Below are 24,840 nucleotides of genomic sequence, written 5' to 3' on the forward strand. Positions count from 1 at the left end.
TTAATGGTTGTAGTGAACATCTGCAGAAATCAACACATAGCCCTGTGGGGAGAAGAACAGTCGCTGAATGCTATGCATTACAGAATATTTTAGTTATTTATTAAATTCAACTCTATCCTGGTGTTAAAAGTCAGAAAATCTACTGAAGACAGTTGAGACTTGTTACTTCCAAGTTCTACTAAACTATCCTTCAAACTTTGCAAAAAAGCCCTGTCTTTGCCTAGTATGTTATCCCTTTGCACCATGCTAGCGATGGGAGACACCTAGAGATCATCCAGCCTACCCAGGAAAGTTCATTTGAGCCTTGAGGCAGCTAGATAATCCGACTTTGTGATGATTGTCTTTTTTTTTTAAAAAAAAAAAAAAAAAACTAATTTGAGTCATTTTAGAATTATTCATGTAATCTAAATCTGCCCTTTGGGCTTTCCCCCATTGTCAGTGCATACAGAGCAACAAACCTTCAGAGAGCAGTCCACCACAGTCTAATATACTTATCTATGAAAAGCATGAAGAATTGTCTTCCTTCTTCTGAACTATAGCCAACAGACTGGGACTGGAAGTGGAGACTTTAGAATTAGTTTTTACTTGGGAATCCCATTCACACTGAATAGGTTTAGCAGTTCTCCTGTGTCCTCTCAACTCTCATTACTGACAGGAAGAGTGACTAGAGAAAGTGAGGTGGGGAACGGGTCCCACAAAACTGCTAAAATCCTTCATAATTAGCCTATAAAGGTTGTTGGCAATTAGTGTTGCTGAAAGCAGTCTCCAAACAATAATTACTTGTAGGGATTGCATACCCAGCTGCTGCAAGGCATGGGTGTTGCAAAGAAAGAGTGAAAAACAACCTTTGCACTTCTTTTCCTGAGTTGTGCTTTGTGCTTAATAGATATTGTGTGATTTGGAGAAGAATAAACAGGAAGGAAAGAATATTTCCTGAGAGCTTGCTAACTACTTTTGGTTAATAGTCTCAGCCTCAGCCAATATCAGCAGTTATTAACGAAATCCAGTCATACTGTGCATACTGCACACAAAATCAAATTCAGCTCCCTCCCATATTTCAACTATTCCTATTAAATTCAGTAGTATTGCATGGAAAGTGATACTCGAATGAAAGTGAAACGTGAATGAAATGTTAAGAGGTAAACTTGTTTTCACACTGAATTGCAACTTCCAAGGCTGAGGAAACATGTTTGGTCACTCAGTGGTTATGTATATAATCCAGTTCAAGTTTTTCCTCTCAAAGACATATAATTTTGTTTCTAATAAGACTTTATCATTGTAACAGATTTCATTTTAAAACAGTGAAAAAAAAATCTTGTTTTTAACTAGCAGTAAAAGAAAGAAATCCAGCAGATTTCTTGTACAAGCAGAAGGTGAATAAGTGCCTAGCTCCCTCACCCCCACCAAAAATTAATAACCTTGTCATAAGTGTATCAAAATCTCACCTGTACAATTGTAATATGAGGTCTCGTCAAAGTAACGTTGGCCAAATTGGGAAGAGGGAATCCTTTGGACAGTTTAGCTTAAGAAAAGACAAACACAATGATTTAGGGATGCATTAGGAAGATAATAAATACCCACCCTTCAACAACCTTCTGTTTATTCAAAGATTTAGGTCATTTAAAACAATTATCCTCTTAGTCTTCACAGACAACCCTGGGAGGTAGATACAATACTCATTTACCAAAGGGGGAAAGAATTATAGGTGCTCTTCTCTTGGCAGTGTTGCAGCTAAATTAAGGCACTTCCTGTTCAATGCATTATCACATACTAACTGATTTGTCCTTAATGACCTGAGAGATTGTCAATACAGCTATAGAATCATTAGAACCTGTTCCCATTTGTCTCCATTAATTAAGGAAGGCAAGGTTCATCCCAGTACAGAGTGCTTGGACAAGCCTATGTCTCTCTTTAGGGCCTTAATTACGATTATATGAGAGGCTAATATAACAGAGAGGAATACATTTCACACACTCTGGCAGCAAGTGGGTACACAGACTAGAGACAAGCATCTGTACTGATGCATCAAGGCCACCTTTCATGAGGTAAAGGTGGATGAGTTTCCATGACCTTACTGCCCTGGACTTCTCTGCTGACACTGCAGAATAGTGCCAGTGAGCGACCATACTTACAGCCCTACAAATTGATCTCCCCATTCCACTGCTTACTGGCTGATGATCATATTCCAGTGAAGTTACTAGGAACTGGCTACTTCAGCAGAAAGTCAGTAGTTCCTAGAACTACTCTGCTAGAAGGTTTTAGCTGATGCTCAGAAACATAGCCTTACCATTAGCTGATGGAATTACTTCAGTCTGTAAGATGTAGGACAAGATGTTCTCCAGAAGCGAGACCTGTCACAAAGAAAGCTCAGTTAAACATCACTTTCTGATAGGAGTAGAATCGTCATGCCCTCATCCTGAATGAGGACTATAGGCTCACATTCAGCTTTTGGCTCTCATTTAGCCCAGAAGGATCTCATGCCTTCAAAGAGATGCAAAGGAAGTGAGATGCAAATTGCAAATAGCTCTCATCATGCTTGGACAACGTTTTCATTTAAAGCAGTCTACTTCCTTTACTTGCGAAACAATTTATCACCATTAGCAAAGCAGGACTAAAGTAGTTTTACTCTTTTCTCCTCACCTACTCAGAACTGAGTAATTGTATTCAGAATTAAATGACTCTGGAGGCAGCTTTTTTCCCTGGAAGGCTGCAACAGCAGAGTTACAGGCATCTGAGAATAGCATTTTGGCTCCCATTCCGTATTGTAATTCTGAGCATCTCTGATGAGTGCACACCACAACACATGGAGTGCCTCTGCATCAGTCATGCATGTGATTGCTTAGACAGCAGCACACTGCTCCCTCTACTGCTACAGTTCAGATTACTGCTGTGTTACAGGGCTGTGATTAGTGATCTTTCAGCTTTCTGATAAAATATGACATACCAGTCAGTGGAACTTCAGAATATATCATTTTCAGAAGACTAACTTGCCCCAAAGAAGTACACTTTTTTTTTTTTTTTCTTAAATCAACAGCATAGAGGTGGCAGCCAGAAGGTGGGAAAAAGGCTGTCCAGGAATGAAGCCAAATGGTTTAGAAATACAGATGGAATTTAGCTGCTTACTCTTTAGCCTTGATGTCATTGATATTCCTGGTTTGCATTTCCTATGTGCTTAAACTGTCTGCTTACCTCAAAAAAACCAACATTGGAATGGGTTAGGGAGAACTGGAGCCTGAGGGAAAGAAGTGAAAAAAAGATGAGTCACTAGAAAGGACAAACACATATTATTCTAGATGAACAGTCACTGCTTTAGAGCTCTAGGCCTTATGAAGCATCTGTAAAGAGATTTTTGAAGCACTACATTTTACACAGCACATACTGCCTCATCAGGAAAGAGAAAGATGTGGTTTTCTTAGGGCGTTGCTGAGCATGCATACAGGAAGAGCACCCTAGAAGGGCTGTAGCCAGGGATGTGTGTACATTCTCCCTGTGTTGTGGTTTGGAAATCCTGCTGGTTATTGACTTTACCAAGGCCAGCATTAAAGACTTGCAGGTTCTCAGATCTTTTGGAAGGATTTATGTACATCAATATAATATTATGATATGAACCTTTCTAGGGATTGGAAGAATAACTCTTTTCACAGCATGGTGCTGCTGCTGCTGGCTACGTTGCTAATGTCTATTCTTCCAGATTCAAATATTTATTCAGTACAGAGTCATGTATCCAAATAATTATTCAAAATAAGATTTCTAGTTTTCCACAGCACCAGCATTCTAGCTTTCATGGCCAGTTTCCATTGTCTAAGGTTGAGAAAGTCTGTCCAGCTCAGGTAAGTGAAGGTTACCAAGGATTCAAGAGCAGCAACAGATCTTTAGCCTATCACAAGCATGAAGAAAAATACAGAAGTGCAAACCTTTCTCCTGATGGAGTTCCTACAGATGAACTCACTAGGGAACTACATTCATTAAATTCTGGTTATCTGGTAATGTGTCTAAACTGCTAATGTTGAGATTGCTAGCAGTATTTTCTAAACAGGCTCAGGCCATCCTGCCCGTGTTGAATTACCTGTTCAGACAGAGTGAGCCCATCAGTTTCTGGTTGAATATATTCAGAGCAATGCTGGTGTTGGCTGTCTGCAGAAGAAAAAAAAACATGCGTTGCCAGACATAGAAAATGGAACCCTTGATGGAAATTCATCACAAATGCAGAAACATCATTTTCCTGGTTGTACACAGCAGTGTTTCACGTAGGTGGAGCTTCTCTCTAGTCAGTGGCCCATGCAAGGTTGCATGCAGTAAATTTCTGCTTGTCTGAATGGCATTGACAAGTGCTGAAGTGGGTAATGAGATTTCACTAATCAAAATCATTTTCAGATAAATGAATGAAGTGCCATGAGACATGACTGTTCATGCTTGCAGAACAATCATTCTAAAGAAGAAATATTTGGTTATTCATAATCACTATTTCTATTTTCATTTGTCTATAGGAAAAAAGTTCATCCCTATAAAAATTTCCTTTAGGTTAGTGTGGCCATACAACACCATCTGTGACTAAAGGGAATTTGCATGTTTAAATAATAAAAATCTATTACTTGGTTTCTTATACAGAGTTTTAACAGAAGGAAAGAACTTAAAAGGAAGGAAATATTTAGACCTGAGTTAAATGTCATTTTGTTTCTTGTACTTACCGTGTTCATTGTGAACAATAACTGTGTGGTTGAGTCTGGCAAAACAGCGAACACCTCCATGGACCCCTGAATCTCTAGAGTAAAGGAATCGGGCTGCAAGCTGATGAGAGGTGTTTCAGTAGCCATTAGCTTCAACATCACTGGATATGGTGTTACTGAATATTTGGCTACCTGTAAGGTTCCAAGGCAAAACAACAACAAAGATAAATGCTTGTAGAACTGGCCAGAGTATTACAATTCCTCATTCCTGAAGTAATCACTTTGAAGTAGTTCTTTGAGATGAGGTTAAGAACAGCTGCTAACAAAATCCTTTCATGCAAGCAGGAAACAGAAAACTTCTGTGGTGATAAATCAATCTCGGCTAACAGGGATGCAGTAGAAAGTTCCTTCCACTCTAACGGTAGTTTTTTTCTCTATGCTGGTTTGAAAGAAATTTTGTGAACACAGGAAAGGAATGGAGCATAAATGTGACATTTAAGTGACAATAAAGGAGGTCAGGAGCCATTAATTCACTTTGAAATTAATCAATCTCATGAGACAGGTTCCTGCTCTGGACTGTTCCTTGGGAAGCCTCACTCTGTCCCTTGCCTAAGGAATGAGTAGGTTCACCAAGTTCATTAGTTGGAATAAGGGGGTGGAATAGTAGCATCAATGCTCATGGCATTTTATGAAGACCGTATGACAATTGCCCTGCAATTTTAGATTTCTGAGGAAGGAACCTGAAATCATCCAGGAAACAAACAAGGATGTGAAGTTCTTGGAACTCTGAGACTGATTTGATCCACCCATGGTACTCAAGAGCCGGGGTCTCTTATTCTCGTTTTCAGTTTCTCATTTTGTCTAGGAATGCTGGTAGAAGCCATGCATGCTTATACCATCTTTCCTGTTATGTTCATCTTCTCCATGTGAAATAAACTGAAACCCTGTACACCTGCCTTGTCCTTTCCATAGATGTAATGTTTCCTGCCCATCTGTTAGCTTGCTTTCCTGCACATGGCCACTACTGTCCCTTCCCAGGTCTTCACTGGATTGCTTTCTGCTAGTCAGTCACAGGCTAATAGTGAAACAAAGGCAATTACACGAGTTTTGACAGGAGAAAGGGGCTATTTCTGAGCTGAGGACCCATCTCTCAAAGCAAGAATCATGACTAGAAGATTTTTCCTGCCCAGGGCTGGTTTGAGGTGGGAACAGCTGTAGCTTTGGCATAGCGTCCGGAGCAAAGATTGATGCACAAGGTTATGGGCTAAGTTTGGTAACAGCACAAGTCATTCAATTCGTTGGGGAGGCAAGAGGTGACAATGCCTTTCTGCTCTGCTGTTACCATGCACACATGTCCACTTCCCCAGTGGAAGATCCTGACTTGTGCTATAAGGCCATTGGGATACACCAGTGTTCAACACCCATATCAGGAAGTTTCCTATGTATTTGTGAAAGTACTGGTACTCACCTCAGGGATGATGCTGCCAAATATCTCTGTGCTTATATTGAAATAACTGTAAGTCTGGAAAAAAAAAGAGAAAATAAATGATGTTACCAGGTTTGACCTTCATTTTCAGCTTTTCTTTAATATATTATTACTGTCATTTCAATTAATCTTTGATTTTGCGCCTTTTGTTCTCAAAAATATTCTTAAGGGATTCAGTGTACCTAACACTGATTTTCAATAAAATACACCAAGGTATTTCCTGGGAAAGCAAGTGCTTAATATTTTCATAGTGTGGGTTGCAGTCTATAGTTTTTTAGACTTACTGAACCTCAAGGAAAATAGTTAGCCAAGTCTACCTACCTCCAATCCACAGCTTTCTCAGAGGGGGCCCACTGTATTAGGCCTTTACAGCCCAATTAGCAGTCAAGCTGCCTCATGTTGACCACTGGCAGGTCAAAGCACCACCATGAACAACCTGAGCTACTCTGACTCTGTTCCTGTCTCCTACTCACCTCTTCTGCAATGGTTTTGTTGAAGGCCCCTGCTGTGTAGTAAGCAAATGAGGAAGTCTGAAAGAAATACTCAGAGAAAGCAAGGTAGAGCATGGAGTCCGTTTGGTCTGTGATGGTGAAGGGAGCTGCTGCATAGGGAGGGCCAGTATAGTTTCCAGCTGGGTGGACTATCCCCTGAAAGATACATTCAGAGATGATAGAAGTTAGAATCGAAACATGGCTTTAAAGTGATTGCTGACAATTAATTGCTAATTTCCTTTGCATGAACTGTTCATTTTGAACAGTTCTTTATGAAGAACTACACAGGACTTGTAGTACACCCTGAAGTCCTAGTGCTTTCAAGCAGGCTGTGAAGACCAATCCCAACAGGGATTGGACACCTTCACAGATGACATCTGAGACCTGTCTTTTGGGATGCTGATCACCCACTGAAGACAGTCTACCAGCTCAGAAAATAAAATTAAGGCCTTACCTATTGAATGAGTAAGGCTCCTTATTGAAAAACCTTACTTTCTCCTTTCTGAAAAACCTTATTTTCTCCTTTCCCCACCTCCAAGAATTTAGACCTGAGAACTGCTGTCCAGAGCTAGCCAATGGCCTTAATTACAAGATGGATCTCTAGAATTACAGAGGCCTTTCTAGGTCAAAATCAGCACTTACTCTGAGAATGAAGTAAATTGTTCAGAGAAAATGTGCAAGAGAAAAAGTTATGTCAAACAATCCTGAAGAACATTTGTTGCCTTTTGCAGCACTCGTGATGCTAGCCAAAGCTCACAAATCTAATAACTCCAAGTACATCAAGATGAAACAAAAAAGTAAAACTAATTTAAAGTGAGGAAAATACTCAGATTAAGATTTTTTTATATCCTTTTTTTTTTTTTAATTCCTTTGTTTCATCTCAAATGTATTCTGTTTGTCTGTATTTTCCTCAACTCTTGCCCATCTAAGTTTCCTGATACTTTCTAAGGACTGTCAACATGCTTATGAAGTGCTGAGTCTCTTTGCTTATGACCTCCCCAGTCATCCCTCAATTGCTGGATTTACCAGCTGCTGGCTTTGTATGTTTTCCTCATGTTGTCTCTTCTGTGGGATAATAGCTTTTGCAGACACCCATGACTTTACCTCTTTGGCCTGCTTCAAGTCTCTACATAAGATCTAGTCACCAGAATACCGAGAACTTGGCAAGCATTCTGTGGCTGCTGCCAAGAACAGTCTCTACCACACTGAAACTGGCTTATTGTTCCGTTGTGTTCCTGTCTTTTATTTTCCTGTTGTCACTAAGTTCTTCTAAATTAAGTATAAACAATAGACAAGACTGTCTTTTTGTTCTGTGTTTAGAGCACCTAGAATAAGGCATCTTGAACTTTAATTAAGGATCTCAGATACTATGATCAGAACTACCCTCAGCCAAGTCACCTTACCCAGAATGGCAGTCAAGACATTCTAGAGTCAGAAACTCTACATTTTGTCTCAATACATAAGATTTTTTTCCCTTCAGTTGAAAGAAGCTTTCAGGCCTTCAAACTCAGGAGCATGCCTTGGACTTGCACTTTTTCAAGGGTCTTCTCTTTCCATTCAGTGTGGGAGAGGCTTAATTCCCACTTCTAGTCCTGCTATTCCTTTTTTCACCTAACAGCACACTCATCTAGTTAGTGCAAAGCGTAGAAGTCTTCCCCAACTGATAGAGCAAATAAATGCCAGATGTTAACAGTGAAAGAAGGATGAAGACTAATTCCTCTTTGAATACCTTTCTCCTTTCTTTCTTTCTTGTAGCTTGTTTAGTCAACCTTTATCACTATTTGCTATAACCAAGTCAACAGCAATTAAAAAACGGATTTTTTTTGAATTCATTTTACAACAGACTATTTAAAAATTATTACAATAACAAATGCAGTAGTGCTTAGTGTTTTAGTGTTCAGAACAGCAGGCATCTTCAATCTTAGAAAGAGGATCATACAAGTACAAAAAAAAATCCATCAATATTGGCAGAAGCACTACAGGCAATTACCTTTAAGTCCAGGTCAATGTATGGTCGGAATACTGCTGGCAAGCTATTTAAGGAGTAGTCTATTTCAGCCAAATCATCAATTGGCATTAGGACTGTAAAGATGGTAGATAAAGAAAAATACCCAATATTACAAAAACACAGAAAGAATTGTGTATTAAAACTAAATCAGTTCCTGAAAGAATGATACACATGGTTTCAGTGGGTAGGAAAGAACATAACCAGGGACATCCTAACACATATTCCAACCTCAGACTTGATGTTTCTACTAGCACTTTCTTCAAAGTATCTTCTTAAATTTGTCTAATGTTTTCCCATTGGGGAAAAGTAAATTTAGTCTAACCAAATGGTTTTTTGCTTTTGGCAAGTAAGACCTACATTTCCAGGCAAGCTTCAGATTGTCAAGTGCTACATGCACAGGAAGAGTCACAGCATGAAGGGAAGGGAAAACTGCCTTACCAGTGCTGTGTAGCTTCTGAGTGGCATTTCTGATATCAGAAATACCACCTGCCACATTTGCAAGTTAAGAATAGCTCCTAAGTCCTTGGACTCTCAGAAATGTCATTTTCTTGTCCAAGTATCACTCCTTTAATCCACCTGTGGTCTTCTAAGTAAAGGAACTGACACAATGTGGAGTCTGATATTGCTCCTGGAGGCTTTGTTAGCCAGCTGCTGTTAAGGAAACTACAGAGTTTCACTGAACAGGAGATGAAAGTAGAAGGAAAATATATCACTGGGGACTCACCATTCAGTGACTGAAGGTCTTCATTTATCAACTGGATTCCAGATCTGATGTTGGGACAAGACTGTATAAAAGCACACTCAGGTTATGGACTGATTAGCATGGAATTGTACGCACCTCTTATCTGTGTGCCAGCAAGTCTGTCTACTTATGTGACATACATTGCAGCATTTGTCAAAACATCTAAGCTTGCTTTTCTTCAGCTAACTGGTTCCCCATGGTATCTATTCCATGGAATGTAAGCCCATTTTATGTCAGACCTGCCTTAAGGCAGGTAGAAGTTGCTAAAAGCAGCCTGATGGGGGTGACAAAACCACAGCCTTAAGTAGTGTGAGGAGGACACAGATCCCACATGGGTCTCACAGCACAGATCCTTGTCCTGGGGCAGAATGACACCCACCTCAAGCTCTGCCTCCTCAAAGACAGGCACGTTGCCATCAGAACTACTCACTTGTTTGATACTATGAGATTTAGGTAAATCATACTATCAGGTGATGTACGACAAGATCTGTTATCCAATACATTTTACCTGGTGAGTAAAAAAAATTTCCCAATAATCAGAATGCATATGTACACATGCACAGACCTATTTGCATTGGAACAGGAAAATAACTGCACATTCTGGCCCTGGTTGAGCTTACCCCTATATCAGTCAGTATCTCAGCCATGAACTCAATACTCTATCTCAAAGTGTTTCTGGCCAGCAAAATGAGCCTTTGTCAAGCTCCCAGTGCTGACTTGTGAAAGTGATATTCCTTACACCCCTCCCATACACAATCTGAAAGGCTTACGTTAGTGGCCAAACTCCTGTGAATGGGTTTCTTCAGATACTTGATAAAGAAGTTATGCAGGAAGCTATGAGAAAGAAAAAAAGCAATTCATGGGTCAAGTACTGCAGTCATTAACAGGAAATCAGATCACTGCAGAACACGATTTTAACGGCCTCCAAGTGTGATATTCTAGCTTTCTGAAGTGAGCCACCACTTAAAAGATCATTTCACCACTAGGGACTGCAGTGGTTAGACTAGGTAGATGAAGTTTCATGTTTAAGAAAAGATTCTTTACATTAGCACCATCATATATGTACCAAAACAATAAACATTCTGTTCTAGGGACTTCCAATGCAAGTAAAAAACAACAAAAACAGAAGAACAAAGCCACGTAATATGAGCTGTATTCAGAAAGTGACAGAAGTACAAGAAAACAATGAGATCATGTTGTCCAGGTTTATAACCAGAGGCACAACAGACAGCAGCCTGGTTCTGTTCAGTTTTTATAGCATTCTGACTAGAAGTACAAAACAAGCATGTAACTTCTACTTAGAGCTGAATATTAGAGCAGTATTTGGAAAGAACTGTGTCAAAGAAGCACAAGGGATTGTTTGATCTGACCAAAACTGCTGTATTTGTTCTCTACACAAGTGACAGTGGGCACAAATGAAAGAACAAAGGTCAAACTCTGCCATTTGAACACAGGATTAGTGCCCTGATTCTCATCTGTGGCAGCTATAGACACCTAAAAGCAGTTCTGGGTGTCTTATTTTGTGAAGTTGTTTTTGTGCCATTCACTGACACTTGTTTTCTCCCAGCATGCATACAGATCTCTTGCACTTACCCACTTTTTCCATTCAACTTGATGTCTATATCACCAGAAGTTGTCCGGCAGCTGGTAAGTGATATCAAAGTATGGCCTGAATTATCCAGGGGCGTTGAAAAGATTGCAGTAACAAACACCTTGGAAATGTACACTGTGCTTCTTCCACTGTCTCTGCTGCATAAAGTAAAAATACATAAACAACTGTAAAACCTATGTTAGTGAACATTTTAGACTCATTAACTCTCAAATGAGACTCTTTGCTGTCCACTGAGGATGAAGTTGTTTATCTGAATACTTTTTATTGTATTGCTCATAGAAAAAAATAGACTCCAAGGGTCTGCAAAGAATCAAGTGTTCTACACAGATTTTCATGCTAGGAGTTCTGGAAAATTCTGAATATGGGAAAGTAAATAATTCACTATTTTGATATACTTGGTTCTAGTAAGAAGACATTCCCACAGCAGAGTTAACTGGGTTACATCTGGGACAGAGTAAGAGAGCTGTACTGCAGTCTCACCTGGTGCTATATGGGGATGCTCCATGCAAACCCATTTCAGGGTCTGGAGTGCCCTAATGGGTGCTGTGACCTCCTCCCCACCACCCTCCCCCAAGGGTTTGGCAGCCCACACTCAGGACCAACCCCAACATAGCAAAGATGTATAATCAAACAGTTTGGATCAAACTGTTCATAGCTTGGTTCACACCTGTGAAAAACCTCATTGAGGGTCTCTACCCTTGGTTTATGAGTTGCACTGAAGCTAACACCTTTGCTTGAGCTACGTTGCAGGTACATCTATGTACAGTCTTATTCCTTATTAATCCCAATGGTACTTTGCTGGCTTGGCTCATCACTATGGACTGGCCAGGTGGCTGATGCTGATCACTGCCAGTCACAAGCTCTGATCAAGTGTTTGCATTTGCTAGTGAAGGCACTGCCCCTCCTCCTGTGCCCTCAGCCTCAGCTTCCAGGTCTCCTGCCCTCACTCAGCAGCCATCCCACCCTTACACCCCTGACAGCAGCAGCTCCAGACTGCAGCAATTCTGTCAGTTTAGCAATATCAGTAATGGAAGCTGTGAAGAAAGATGAGGAAGGATTCCTCTTCTCTGAAACCACCTACAACTGGGAATGTAGGGAGACAGCCATAAGGATATTGCCATTTCCTTGTCCCTTCTCCATCAGCTTCTGAGCTGCATTGCCTGGAGGCATAGCACAGGATTTCTAACAGTGCAGCTGCACTCGAAATATGCAAGGTTTTATTATACTGGACCACAATCAGTTTTTCTAAATGTGTCATTAGCTGGCAGACAGGACATTCAGCTATAACTTCTATCTTTTACTATTTGCAGAGGTGCTTCTCAGCATATGAATAGGCAGGGGCTGCCTCCCAGCAGCAGCCCTGGTGGTGAGGACCTATCCATTACTGGGTTTCTGCTCTCAGCTGTTAAAGAGCATCTTTGTCATGAGGAGATCACAAGACAAACTAATCTTTGCTTTTTGATATTCTTCATCAAGAAAAATCCAAGGAAACATGAGGCTGTACATACAACATCCAGGTCCTTATGTTCCAGTTCATATCAGCTGTCAGAGAAGCATTTCCAATCACCAGTTTTATCCCAGTCCTGGGTATGAGGGAGATGGAAGCACTGGGGAATTCAACAGCAGCAACTCGTATTCTAGAGCATGAGGGAGATAAGGGGGAGAAAAAAAATACATATTTCAAGAGTCAGGGTGAACATAAAACAAGATTCAAATTTAAGTCAAACACAAACTGCTCCCAGAAGGAATGAAATGGTAGGATGTCAGGGTAACTTTGACTCTTCAGGAATCACAAATCTGTATTGAACAGAACTCATTTTTTTTTTTTTCTAGCTCTTGCTTACATGAATTATGTTCTTCTGGAATTCATTTTCTAGTGAGACTATTTCCTTCATTAATATCAAATCTTGATATTGGAGCATCCAGTCACAGTTTACTGTACTGTAACTGGTAAGTAAAAACAATTGAAATGCAGTCGTCATAATACTCATTCAACAATAAGCATAGCCATAAATTGAAGTCTTCACTCAGAGTTGTTGCTAAATTGATGTAATTTCAGCTGTCACTTGAAATATTCCTGTCCACCTTGTACTTTTTCAGGCTACAGTAATTGCCACTCCATTCTTATGTTGTAATGTTATGTTTACAGTCACTTTGCACAAATCAGTCATTAAGGCAAATTGGTTAAGTGCTGAACAACCAGCAAGGCACCTAATGAACTTTGTAACACTGAACTAAACAATAAAGTGTTACATCTAGACACTGTCATATGTATTTATGCATGAGGACCCCAAATGTTCTGCAACTTTCCCCATTTTACTATTTCAAATCATACAGTATTTCTGCATCTTTTGTGCATCTTAAGGCTGGCAGCCTTCAAAAGACTTGGCATCTGCTACATGGTATGTGTACAGGTGTTCAGAATCATACTACAGAGTGGGATCATTTATTTAGGTGGACATCCTGGTGGTTCTAGCAAGTACAACCACCAACAAGCACAATACAGTGCTGATAGCCTTTCTTCCAGCAGCTGTTCCAGGGAGTCTGTAACTCCAGTGACAAAACTGGTGGGGACAGCTACCTGGACCAGTAGCTAAGTCATGTTGTGCACCAATTTAAAATCCATTCTTACAGATGTATTCATGATCTGCAGCTGATCTGTTCCAGCTTCCACTCTGCTCCACTCCAGGCACCTGGAGGCTGGATGTCTGGGGTAAGCTGTTTCTCTGGACTTTCTCTGTGGTCAGTGTAGAAACACTGACACCTGAAGAGGACATTTAATCTCATCCTAAAATAGGTGTCTACAGCATAGGTGTAACCACCCTCTGGGTATGTGAATCTTTCTCTGCTGATCATTGCAAGAGCTTAGCTGACTAAGATAGACCAGATAATTTTATCTGAAGATAAATAAATCAAGAACTTTTGCTTTGACTTCATCAGGGTTTGGATGAAAGCCACATGTGTATTCCTTTAAGTGATAGTTAACGTAAAACACATCAACATTCCCATTATAATGCATGTACAGTGCTAAATATAGCAGTAACATCTAACTTTTATATTAGAAAGCGTCTTTTGTAGAATTGTTACTTACCTTGAGATGTTGTATTTGACATTACCAAGCCCAAATTTCTCATAGCCAGTCAAATCAGGGAAACGTTCCTTCTCCATGTTCTGCTTCAGGATCTCCAGCCCAACCTCCTTGGCTACAGGATGAAAGTGATAGTTCAGTTACCTTCAATACTGGCAGTGAGTTTAAATTTATATGATACCATTTTAGGAGACTTTAAAACAATGCTTGCTTCTATTTGATAGGAATTTGACACAGGAATGCATTATTGTGCTCTTAAGACTTCCTTTAGACTTCCTTTTCTTTACAGCCTGTGACCAGCTCATTTCCTCCCACTGCCTTTACTACTAAAGATGCTCATCATGTAGGGATTGAATGCAATATCACTGCATGCTTCTGAAAACAGCTCACATACCGTACTCCAGGCCCTTCTGGGTGAGCCTCACTTTGACTCCAGGGTTGGCTTTGAGCTGCACACAAACCAAACTGAGGAGGAGGAGAGAACAGCAAGCCTTCATCTTTGTTTTTCAAAGGACCTGTTAAGAAATATTTATAATGATAGTAGAAGTTCATGCTATGCTATATGTGGCCATACTCCCTCTTCCCCCCCAGAGAGGGGAGTTCTGACTCCAGCTTTCCCTCCAGAATGGAAAAAAAGTGAAAAATGCAGCAACCACAGAAGAGCAAGCATTCTCCTCAGGGCATAGGAGAAATGTCAAATTATTCACTGCAGCAGGGATACATCCACCTGGACAAACTCTGTTGGAAGGGAGGTCACATTGAATTTTTATGCTGTATTTTTTTCCTCCTATTGGTGAAATAAGAACCTTATTTTTCCCAGAAGTTCAGAGCACTCAGTGCTTGCTGGTGAACCAACAGGTATCACTGGTCTTAACATTTTGGAAAAACCTATCAGGTTATTTAGTTTTAAACACAGATCCTCCACTTCAGGAACAATTTATGAAGATGTTAGTCACAGCTTTGAGAAGCCCTATAGGACGCCTCTAGCAGTCAACTAAAAACAATTTGTGCCAGCAGGCGGTGTTTTCATGTTAATAAATGCATTGAGTTTTACCCCAAAAAGTCTCCTTGCAAACTTCATGGTCAAATGAATGTTTATTTTTGCTTTTTTCTTTCCTGTTAAATAACTTCTGGCCTCTGTTAGGGTTGTATTTCTTATCCTAGGCTTCTGTGGGATTTTTCTTTATGTATTGTGGGAAACTAGGAAAGTGATGCAATAAATGCATCAGTTTTATCTGTTATTTTGGTCATGACACCATTATTTTTTTTAATAGCATTGAACATCATGACCTAGCTTCTCAAACTGGTTGTTTTAGACCTCTTTAAATGTGCAGTCTGTGTCCTTTATCATGCTTTTCCCCACTTTTTTTAAAACTTGAGATTTCAAGACTCTTGTCTGAAGCTTGCTGTATCCTTGTTTTCCATTCATAAATAAGGACATCCATGTTCAAAGTACCTTATAAAACCAAATTAATGACAGCAAAATAAATGCCTTTGACAATAATTTACATATTAGTGCTGGTGATTTGTTTCCCTTAATTTATTCAGGCTTCTCAGTAACAGACTCTGTTCTTTAGTCATTTCCTCTCACAAATTTTTAAGGGGATACTTACAGCTGGGGACAGTAACCTTCACCTACTGTCCAGGACAAAAAAATCATTCACAGAAGGTTGTCTTTCCCCAGCACACTTGCATGGGACTGGTCTTATTTAATCAGAGCCATTTAAAAGTTAGGCCTCTTGTCTAGGACCATCATCTTTATAGTGTAGAGGGATACAGCCCTCTATAAGCAGAGAGCATCACTCTTCCTTAACACCTGAAAAATTGTTTAGGTGTTGCTGTATTAACTATTTTAACTACCTATTAGAGATAATAATACACCTCAAAACTTTAAAAGAATTTCAGTCATGACCACAATTTAAGCAAGCTGCAAAATAATAATGTAAGATTAGCTTAACTTTACTGTAATAGACACTTAAATAATCTGACAAAATACCCTTGCCTTTTGGTAAGGCTAGTATTTTCTTTTCAATTTCAATTGACAGAACTCAAGAGGCAAAAGAAACATATGCTTAACATGTATGACCGAAACAAAATGCTGGAAGGAAGTGTGTTTTCTATGTAGGCAGAGTTCTCATAGTTTAAAATCCCAGAATTTTGCCAGATTCAGTCACATCTATCCCTTCCCAACAAAAGCGCTTCACAACAAAGAGCAATCAGTTATAAAATATTTGTTACCATACCTCTCCTCCAGAAAGCTGAAAAGAGGAGCTTTGCTGTACCACAAGGCTGAGGATGCTGCAAGGAAAACCCTCTGCAGCCCCAACCCTGTCTTTTAAAGGAAAGATCTGAGAGGCTGAAGACAGCCAATTGCTGCCATCTTCAGCAGTATCACACAGGGAGGGGTCTCTCGGGTAATCACGTCCTGAACTATTTTGGGTGTCATAGGTAAAATCTATCACTCTAATTTAATTTAGGGACTAAGCAGAGGACAGTGCAAACTGTAGGGTGGGGGTCTCAGATGCCAGGATGCTGAGATCAGGGTAGTGTGCTGCTTTCTTGTGGTTTTCTGTGCTGGCTTTTCAGATGGACCTGAGAGGATACTCCAGTGGAAACTATTCCAGTAGTTCCACAGAACTAATACTCATAACAAGAAATGAAATAAAGTGTGCTATTGCTAGGAAAAACAGATGGAAAACAACTGTCTAGGCCCACCTGTTCTGAAATTGCTCAGGATACAGAAAACTATAAATGATATAGTTTTTATTCTCTTGTGTGTGTTTAATTTAGTGTTTATCTATAGTGTAAATACACAGTGTCAAGCCCTTGAAGACAACATTTTCTATTTCTTCTGGTTGCCTATCCTTCAGCTGACCAGTGCTACTTGGCTTGTGAAAGAGGTGATTTAATCAATTAGCTTGAATGTAACCCAAGCTAATTCCCTCAGGCATGGAGCACTTTGCTGGACAATCTGAGTCACTTCATTGTGCAATCATGAATAGAAAAGGGGAGAGACATTTGTCAGTCAGTCAACAAATACTCATACTATACACAGATCCATCATTCACTGCAGGCAGTACGTGCATAATCATTCCATTATTTATACCTCTGGCAACTGAGGATGAATAAAAATCACAACACCGTTTACATAAACCTCTCCTTTAACTTTTTTTGTACAAGTTTCACAGTTCCTTCAGAGCAAAGAAAAAGCTCCACAATTTCCATCCGCTTAGATCTCCAAGATTTACAAAAAGCAGTATTGCCTAAAAACTATCTCAGCTTATCCTCTTCATATCCTTTTAACATTTTATGGTTCTTCTAATGGAGTACCACCTGGTTCAGATAAAACTTTCAGCAAAAGTTAACAAAGAAAAACTAAGGCTTCTAGAACAGTTTTGTCGTTTCTTTCTACAAACATACCAGTAAAAGCCAAGTATCTGCTCACAAATATATTCAGATCACATATTCAGATATGCTGCAAATTGTTTCTAAATCCAAACTTTTCACCTTTCAAGGCATGAGAAAGAGGCTCTGTGAGGAATATTTTATTTTGATTTTCCATATTGAGCCTCCAAGCATTTGTTTAAATATATACAGTAATGGGGATTGCAGTCCTTTTTACCCAATATACAAGAAACCCAATGAGCTTATCAGCATGGCAATCAATGGAGACTTGCTGCTGCATCTCTGCAGATCACTTTGGCTTTGCATGATTCCAGTTGTTGCCTCTAGCTTGGTGCTCCAGCAGTCCCCTTTCCCTGTCTCCCTAATTCTCCCCTTTCTCTATGCTCTCTAGACTGCAGCACACCGAGGCGCATGTATCTTTTCCCTTGCTCTGTCAACTGGAAAATAAGACCAGATCAAAAATGGTGCACTGAGCAGTAGGTAAGTACAGGATGATATGGCATGAACTGCTTTATCAGTTTGTGAACAACAGCCACAGGCCTAGGGCTTAAGGGGCAGCATCACACTAAGGCATGGCTCTGGTTTGGAAAGGCCCATCCAGCCATGGCACTCAGTCTGTACTGGAGAACATGTCCCATTGGAAGAGAGAAGAGATGGGCACCGGGGCGTTAGTTCTTTTTTTCTCCTCTCTCATGAATCCTCCCTCAAACAGGCAGAAAGAAGTGCCTGGAGCAATGAGGGACACCAAACTATTTTAAAACCCTGATTTCTTCTGAGTTCTTTTCTTCCATTTATTTTATAGTCACTCTTCTCCTACCATAGAATACAATGAACTGGAAGTCCTGCAGTGATTTACTGCTGTTTGGTTTCAGGATGCTTTTTTTTTTTTTTTCCTGTAAAAAAAATGTAGTAGCCAGCTAGATACATAAACAGAGAAAAATCAACCCCACACCACATTTCTGTCCCAAGTTGGAGCAGTACTTTCTGCAGTGTGACATTTGTAGACTAGTTTTCCTTTTCATGCACTTTTACTATCTCCTGGTTAGGTCAATGTCTCTATGGTGACATTGGCATAGGACAAAAAAAACTTTCCAGCTCCATTTTAGAAAGACGAGAGCTATAGAATTATGTGGAGATTGATATCCTTAAAGAGCTGCAGCTACTCACAAACAAGGAAGAGCTGCTGGATGATGTTAAGATCAAGGACAGCCTTGGCTGCAATGAGCATGAGACTGGAGTTTCAGATCCTGAGAGGAGTAAGCAAGACAAAGAACAGAATTACAGCTGTAGACTTCAGATGTGCAGATTTCAGGAGCCTGCTTGGCAGGAGCTGTGGGAAATTGCCCTGGAGAGCAGAGGCCCAGAAGAGCTGGCTAATCTTCAAGGACAACCTCCTCAGAGCACAAGAACAGTCCACTGCAATGTTCAGACAGTTAGGCAAGTGTGGCAGAAGGCCAGAGTGGATGAACATGGAGCTCTTGAGTGAACTCAAATACAAAAAGGAAGCATACAGAAGATGGAAACTGGGATCAGCTACTTGGAATGAACACAAAGACATTCCTTGCACATGTAGGAATGAAGTCAGGAAAGCCAAAGCTCATTTGGAGCCAAAACAAGTGTGGGAGGTGCAGGGTAATGAGAAACGTTTCTGTAAATACATCAACAACAAAAGGAAGGCTAAGATGAGTGTGGGCCCATTGCTCAGGGGCCAAGTGACTGGTGACAAGAAATGTAGAGAAAGACATCTTCATTAGCAAGATCTGCTGTGAGGATTCCCAGGTCCCTGGGCCTCTTGCAGAGTCTGTGGGAGTGAGGTATTATCTGCAGTAGAGGAAGACAGAATTTATGTTGTCCTGTACACAAATCCATGGGACCAGACAGGACGCATCCAAAGGTGCTGCACAACTGATATCAGCAAGAAGCTGCTCTCTATAACCTTTGAAAAGTCATGGCAGTAAGAAGTTCCTCATGACTGAAAAAAGGCAGACATCACATTTGCCTTCATGAAGGGCAAGAAGGATGTTTCAGGGAAATACAGGACAGCTGGTCTCAACTCAGTCCCTGAAAAGGACACGGAGCAAAGTATTTTAGAAGCCATTTCTAAAGCACATGACGGTGACTGGAAACAGCCTGCACAGGTATTCCCTGTGGGGGCTGATCACATCTGACCAACCTCGTTACTTTCTGAGATGAGCTGAGTGGTTCTGTGGATGAGGGGAAGGCAGTGGATGTTGTCTACCTTGATTTCATTAAAGCCTTTCAAACACTATCAATTAGTCTCATCACCAAATTGGTGACATACAGGCTAGAGAAGGTGGAAAGGTGGAAAACTGCCAGAATCAAAGAGCTGTGATCAGCAAAGTCCAAATATTGACTGGAAACCACTGGATGTCCCATGGGGAATCAGTACTGTGACCAATGCCTTCACTGATGACCCAGATGAGGGGACGGAGTGTGCTCTTGGGAAGTTTGTGCTCAACACCAAACAGGGGGAGCAGTCAATATTCTGGAGAGCAAGGCTGCAATTCAGAGGAACCTGGAAAAGCTGTAGAAGTAGGCTAACAGGAACCACATAAAGTTCAACAAGAGCAACCATGGAGTCTTGCATCTGGAAGTAAAGGGAGTAATGCCCTGCATCAGTACAGGCTTGGGGCTGTTTAGAAAGCAGCTCTGCAGAAAAGGACCTGGGAGTCTTAGTGGACAGCAAGTTGAACACAAAACTGCAGGTCCAGGTAAATGGTCCTTACTCTCTATTTGGCACTTGCAAGACTGCGTTTGAAGTACTGTGTCCAGTTTGGCTCCCCAGTACAAGAAGGAGATTGACATCCTAGATCAAGTCCAGCAGGTGTCATGAAAATGGTTAGGGGGCTGGAGAACACGACCTACTAGGAGAGTCTGACAGATCAAGTCTGTTCAGCTTGGGGAGAGACCTGCAAGGCATTTTTGTTGTCTACAACTTCCTGATGTGAGGATACAGAGAAAACAGAGCCAGACTCTTCTTGAAAGTGCATGGTGGTGGGACAAAAGGTAACACAAGCTGAAACACGGGAAATTCTGATAAGATATCAGGAAAAAAATTACTCTGAGGTGGGTTAAATAGCAAAGCAGGTTGCCCAGAGAGGTTGTGGTATTCAAGACTTACCTGGAAATAGCCCTTAGCAACTTGATTTAACAAGTCCTGTTCTTAGCTGGTCTCTGGACTAGATCTGGAGTTTACTTCCAACATAAATTATGATTCTGTAGTGTTCTGTGATAATTTACTGGATTTTATAACCTGTTCCCACTCGTGGAATACAGTTACAAAAGGACACATTGTGAAAATATTACAAAGAATACGGTCTCACTCTATATAAAGTTTTGCTAACACTAATGGAGATAAGTTGAAAAATGCAATAACTGGTATCTGAAGTTAATAAACATTGGTGTTTGTAACACTAGTAAAAAGAACCAGTCACTCCTTTCCATCACACTGCAACAAGTTTTCTAGAATATCAGTAACAGTCAGCTACACCTGCTATACTAAAAACAACAGATTCAGTTCATGAAAAGTGACAAAACATCAAAAATAGTGACCAAGGGCCATGCTTCTAATCTTGTAGCAACTACTCTGTACATGCCAACTGAAGGAAGACTTCATTTTTCTCTGTTGTTGTTTGAAAGTCAACATTAGGATAGACTTGGAAGGTCCTCATCTTCCCCTCCTTCGTGTTTGTAGTGAACATCAGTGAAAATCAACAGATGACCCTGAGGAAAGAAGAACACATACATTTCAGATGGACATATTCAAGGTTAGTAGATTCCACAGTAAAACGCTCAGCACTGCAGGAGATAAGGGTAGCTTTATGCTTCCTGCAATTTAGTTGACCTCAGTGTATGAATAAGCTCTAATGTGAGTTAACACAACCCTCCAGAAGGCTGGGTAATGCTAACCCCAGGTTGCCTCTTCACTTTCCTGCACTACAGAAAGGGCAGAGTAGAGAGAACTCACGCACTCAAAGCTCCTAAGACCTACTGGGGACAGCAGAGCTATCCCTGTGATGTTTTCACTTTGCTGGCACTCCCCAAAAGGCTAGAGAACTCTTTATAACCTACAATTGCCCAAAGCACCCTAAGGTGGTGGTGGTAGTGGGGTGCATCCAAAGTCTGGATTTTAAATCTAGTGTATAGTCACACTAAAGCTTTACTATTAACTACATTTAGAAACCCAACATGACAATACGCACAAATTCACAGGCCTGAAAAATAAGCATTTTTCTTGAACAAGAAATTGTGATTCTCACCTGATTCATTTTTATTACAGGTCCAATCAGGGTAGTGTGGGCGAAGTTAGGAATAGGAAATCCTTTTCCTAGTTTGTCTTAGAAAAGGACAAATACAAATATATCTTTAGGTAATAATAAAATACACTTCAGAAGCATCTTTCAGTAGGAACTAAACTAGTTTTACAGTTTCCCTTTATTCAGTCATCACTATGCCTCTGCAAGGGAGCTGTTACTTGTGTTTGCTAAAAATTAAAAAAGTCCTGTGAAAAAGTAGCACTCTTACATCTCTCAGCTGTATGACAATGGGACCCGACTGCCTCCACTCCTTTTCAGATTAACTGCCCCATGGGATTTGTTTTCTGCTGTTTCCCATTCTGACTTATTCTCTCTTCCTTTCATTTTCTTCTCTACCTGATCCTTTAATCCTGTCAATCCCTCTTATTCTCCTTTATCACTACTTTCGTGGATCAAGTCCCAGCTTTACTGCCACATGCTTTTCCAGCCATCTGACTTTTGTGTCTCTCCTTTCCATTCTTCCTTTCTCCTCATTAATATCTCCCCTCCTTCCTCAGCAGTCTCTTTGGTTCTGTTTACCCCATGGGCACCTTCTGTACTCTTCAATCTGTTTCTTTCCACCTTTACCTCCTTCTTCATCATCCTTCACTGTCTGTATCCCACTGAGCCCAGTTTCTACTTTGTCCTGCCTGAGGCAGCAGGGGAGTGCACAGGCAGAGGGAAGTGATAATGTTCTTGATGCTATCCTGTAGCCCCAGGATGCAGATATGATTCTGAGCTTCCCAAGTCTGGGCCCTTCTCTGGTCATGGCTTGACTCTGTGAGGATGACACTCAGGCATGTCTCATTTCTGCTGCTGCACTGCATTCAGGGAGAAGGAAACCCAGGCTCAGCATTCAGAAGGATGCTGAGACTCACCCTGTTCCAGCCCTTGCCTGATTCAGGTAGTTGAGGGTCCAGCACAGAGCAGACCAGTCCAGATTTAGCCGAACTGACAAAAAACCTCCTGTAACATTCTTTAAAACTGGGCATTTTTCTTTCGCAGTTTCAGTCTTGCTTTCCCACCAACTGTGCTCAGGAACTGGCCATGATCCTTACCATTGATTACTGGCATCACTACATTCCGTAAAGCATAAGACAGAAAATTCTTTACCAGTGAGACCTGCAGTAAGGGGGAAAACACATCTGGTGATTATTGTGTGATGCCTAAAGGATTGTAACCTGAGGATGGAGATGAAGGGTTAGAACTGGTGTAACAGGCAAGAACATCAGAACAGCAATTGGAAAAGAAAATCTCAGGTTAAAAAGAATTTTTTTAAAGTTGCATCTGGACAATGCAAAATATACAAGGCAATGGGGTGGGGTGTTCATATTTCTTGCAATATAAGTGATTTTTTTTTTTCTGTATGTAAAGTATCTGGGATCAACCTTAACTGTAAGAATATGATCCGTTTAACCTCATCTCAGCTTCCAAGTCTCAGTTCTCAGAACTGAATTGTGTTCTGTGTGGCAAGAACTGCCCCTGTTTCAGTGCTCTGTCTTCAGCTACTGTGATTAGTATTTTCCTCCCATCACTTAAAGATATAGGTTGGGCTGAGCTGCTGCAGAGTCACCCTGACCACTTCTCAGTCTATGGTGAAAGATCTAACCAGTGGCTTGCTGTTTCTTTTAACCCCTATTTTTTACTCCCCTTTTATTTGTTTGAAGTGATTCAAGATATTTGAAACTGAGCTTAAGCTTGACTTTGTACTTACTCCTACTGCTAGGCCTACTTAATCCATCTGTGAATTCAGGTTGACTGACAGAAACAGCTAGATGTTCTAGCCCCATGCCTGCCTCTGTGTTGCTGGATGCAGAAAGAAGCAAAATCAACTAGCTTGCTAGGTCATGCAGCCCCAGGCCTCTCTGTTTCAATTAATTTTACATGGTAACAAACAACATTTGGTGCTTCTGATGAGAAAGAAAACACTCCAGGAGGTATTTCCTCTTACTGGAAAGAAAAAGAGAAGCAGAGAATATACTATTTCAAAGTAAGAGCAGTAGCAGATGATATCCCCAATTCAGACCAAGAATTTTCCAGCAACAAGTTTTGTTGAATTGCTTTTATCTCTGAAGAGATCAGATACCTTTCCTAGGCACTGAAGCCATCAACTTACCTCAGAGAAGCCAACAGTACTGCTCAGCAGGGAGAACTGAAGCCTAAGGGGAAGAAGTAAAAGAAAAGGATTGATGAGAAAGGATGAAGGTACAAATTATGCACAGCCACTGCTTGAAGATGAAAGGCCATCTGAAGTGAACAGTCTTGAAGAAACACACCTTTGCAGTCCAGAAAAATAATATTAAAAAAAAAGATTTTTTTTTGTCTTTAAGTGCTGCATAATGTGTGTACAGAAATAAAATGCAAAAGTATAGTAGGCAGTGAGAATTGCATTTCCTTTTACATCTCATTTGTGCAATTACTGATTTCATGCTAATTTACTTTGCCAAAGACTCTTTGTTTCCCAACAGCTTTTAATCAAAACTCAGTTGTAGAGTTACTGGGATCTTTCTGATATCAATCTCCTACAGCCATGTGTAGTCTTGGGCTGTGACTACAATACTTGGGAAGAAAAATCTCTCTGGAATTACTACTTCCTGAAATGGCTGAACTACACATTCTTCAAGTGTTTGTTATGATTCGGATAAACCTCAGGTTGTTGTAAACATAATTCTGGGGGAAACAAACACATAAAAAAGCACAGCATTTTGAAGAGCACAATCTCATGTCAAAAGCCCTGGCTGAGTGGCAACATTATTTCTTGAACTCATGACAGGCTCTGATCACTCCAAGTCTCCTCTTCCTGTTAAAAAGGCCCAGTGATCAAAACCAAGAAAAGGCTGCCTAAGTTTTTCTTTAATGAAAATGTAATAGACTAAAAAATATCACATATTCTGGAATTCTACCCCAATGTGGAGGGCAGAACTGCCAAGAAGAAACACAGGTAGGGACTACTTGTTTGAGAGTCTGTGCTTCTACACAAGTGTGTCTTTAGGGAGAAAGGAGTTGTAAAATATAGCCAGTTTGA

The 24,840-nt window shown here is 40.5% G+C and overlaps 1 protein-coding gene across 1 annotated transcript in view; it reads right to left on the bottom strand.

The window, feature by feature from the left end:
* The window catches only part of BPIFC (BPI fold containing family C), a gene marked incomplete at both ends in the record, with an annotated part of 38,945 nt that overhangs the window by 111 nt on the left and 13,994 nt on the right, over positions 1 to 24,840 (bottom strand). Inside the window, 20 exon segments of the mRNA XM_084304852.1 lie at positions 4 to 42; positions 1,446 to 1,522; positions 2,288 to 2,351; positions 3,190 to 3,232; positions 4,067 to 4,134; positions 4,689 to 4,859; positions 6,136 to 6,189; positions 6,627 to 6,800; positions 8,635 to 8,726; positions 9,377 to 9,437; positions 10,165 to 10,228; positions 10,988 to 11,143; positions 12,515 to 12,643; positions 14,098 to 14,209; positions 14,489 to 14,591; positions 19,499 to 19,560; positions 21,177 to 21,243; positions 21,780 to 21,856; positions 22,874 to 22,937; positions 23,932 to 23,974. Of these exon segments, the coding sequence (XP_084160978.1) occupies positions 4 to 42; positions 1,446 to 1,522; positions 2,288 to 2,351; positions 3,190 to 3,232; positions 4,067 to 4,134; positions 4,689 to 4,859; positions 6,136 to 6,189; positions 6,627 to 6,800; positions 8,635 to 8,726; positions 9,377 to 9,437; positions 10,165 to 10,228; positions 10,988 to 11,143; positions 12,515 to 12,643; positions 14,098 to 14,209; positions 14,489 to 14,591; positions 19,499 to 19,560; positions 21,177 to 21,243; positions 21,780 to 21,856; positions 22,874 to 22,937; positions 23,932 to 23,974 (1,720 nt within the window).

Source organism: Netta rufina, assembly GCF_964035555.1.
Source record: "Netta rufina genome assembly, chromosome: 1".
Classification (NCBI taxonomy): domain Eukaryota; kingdom Metazoa; phylum Chordata; class Aves; order Anseriformes; family Anatidae; genus Netta; species Netta rufina.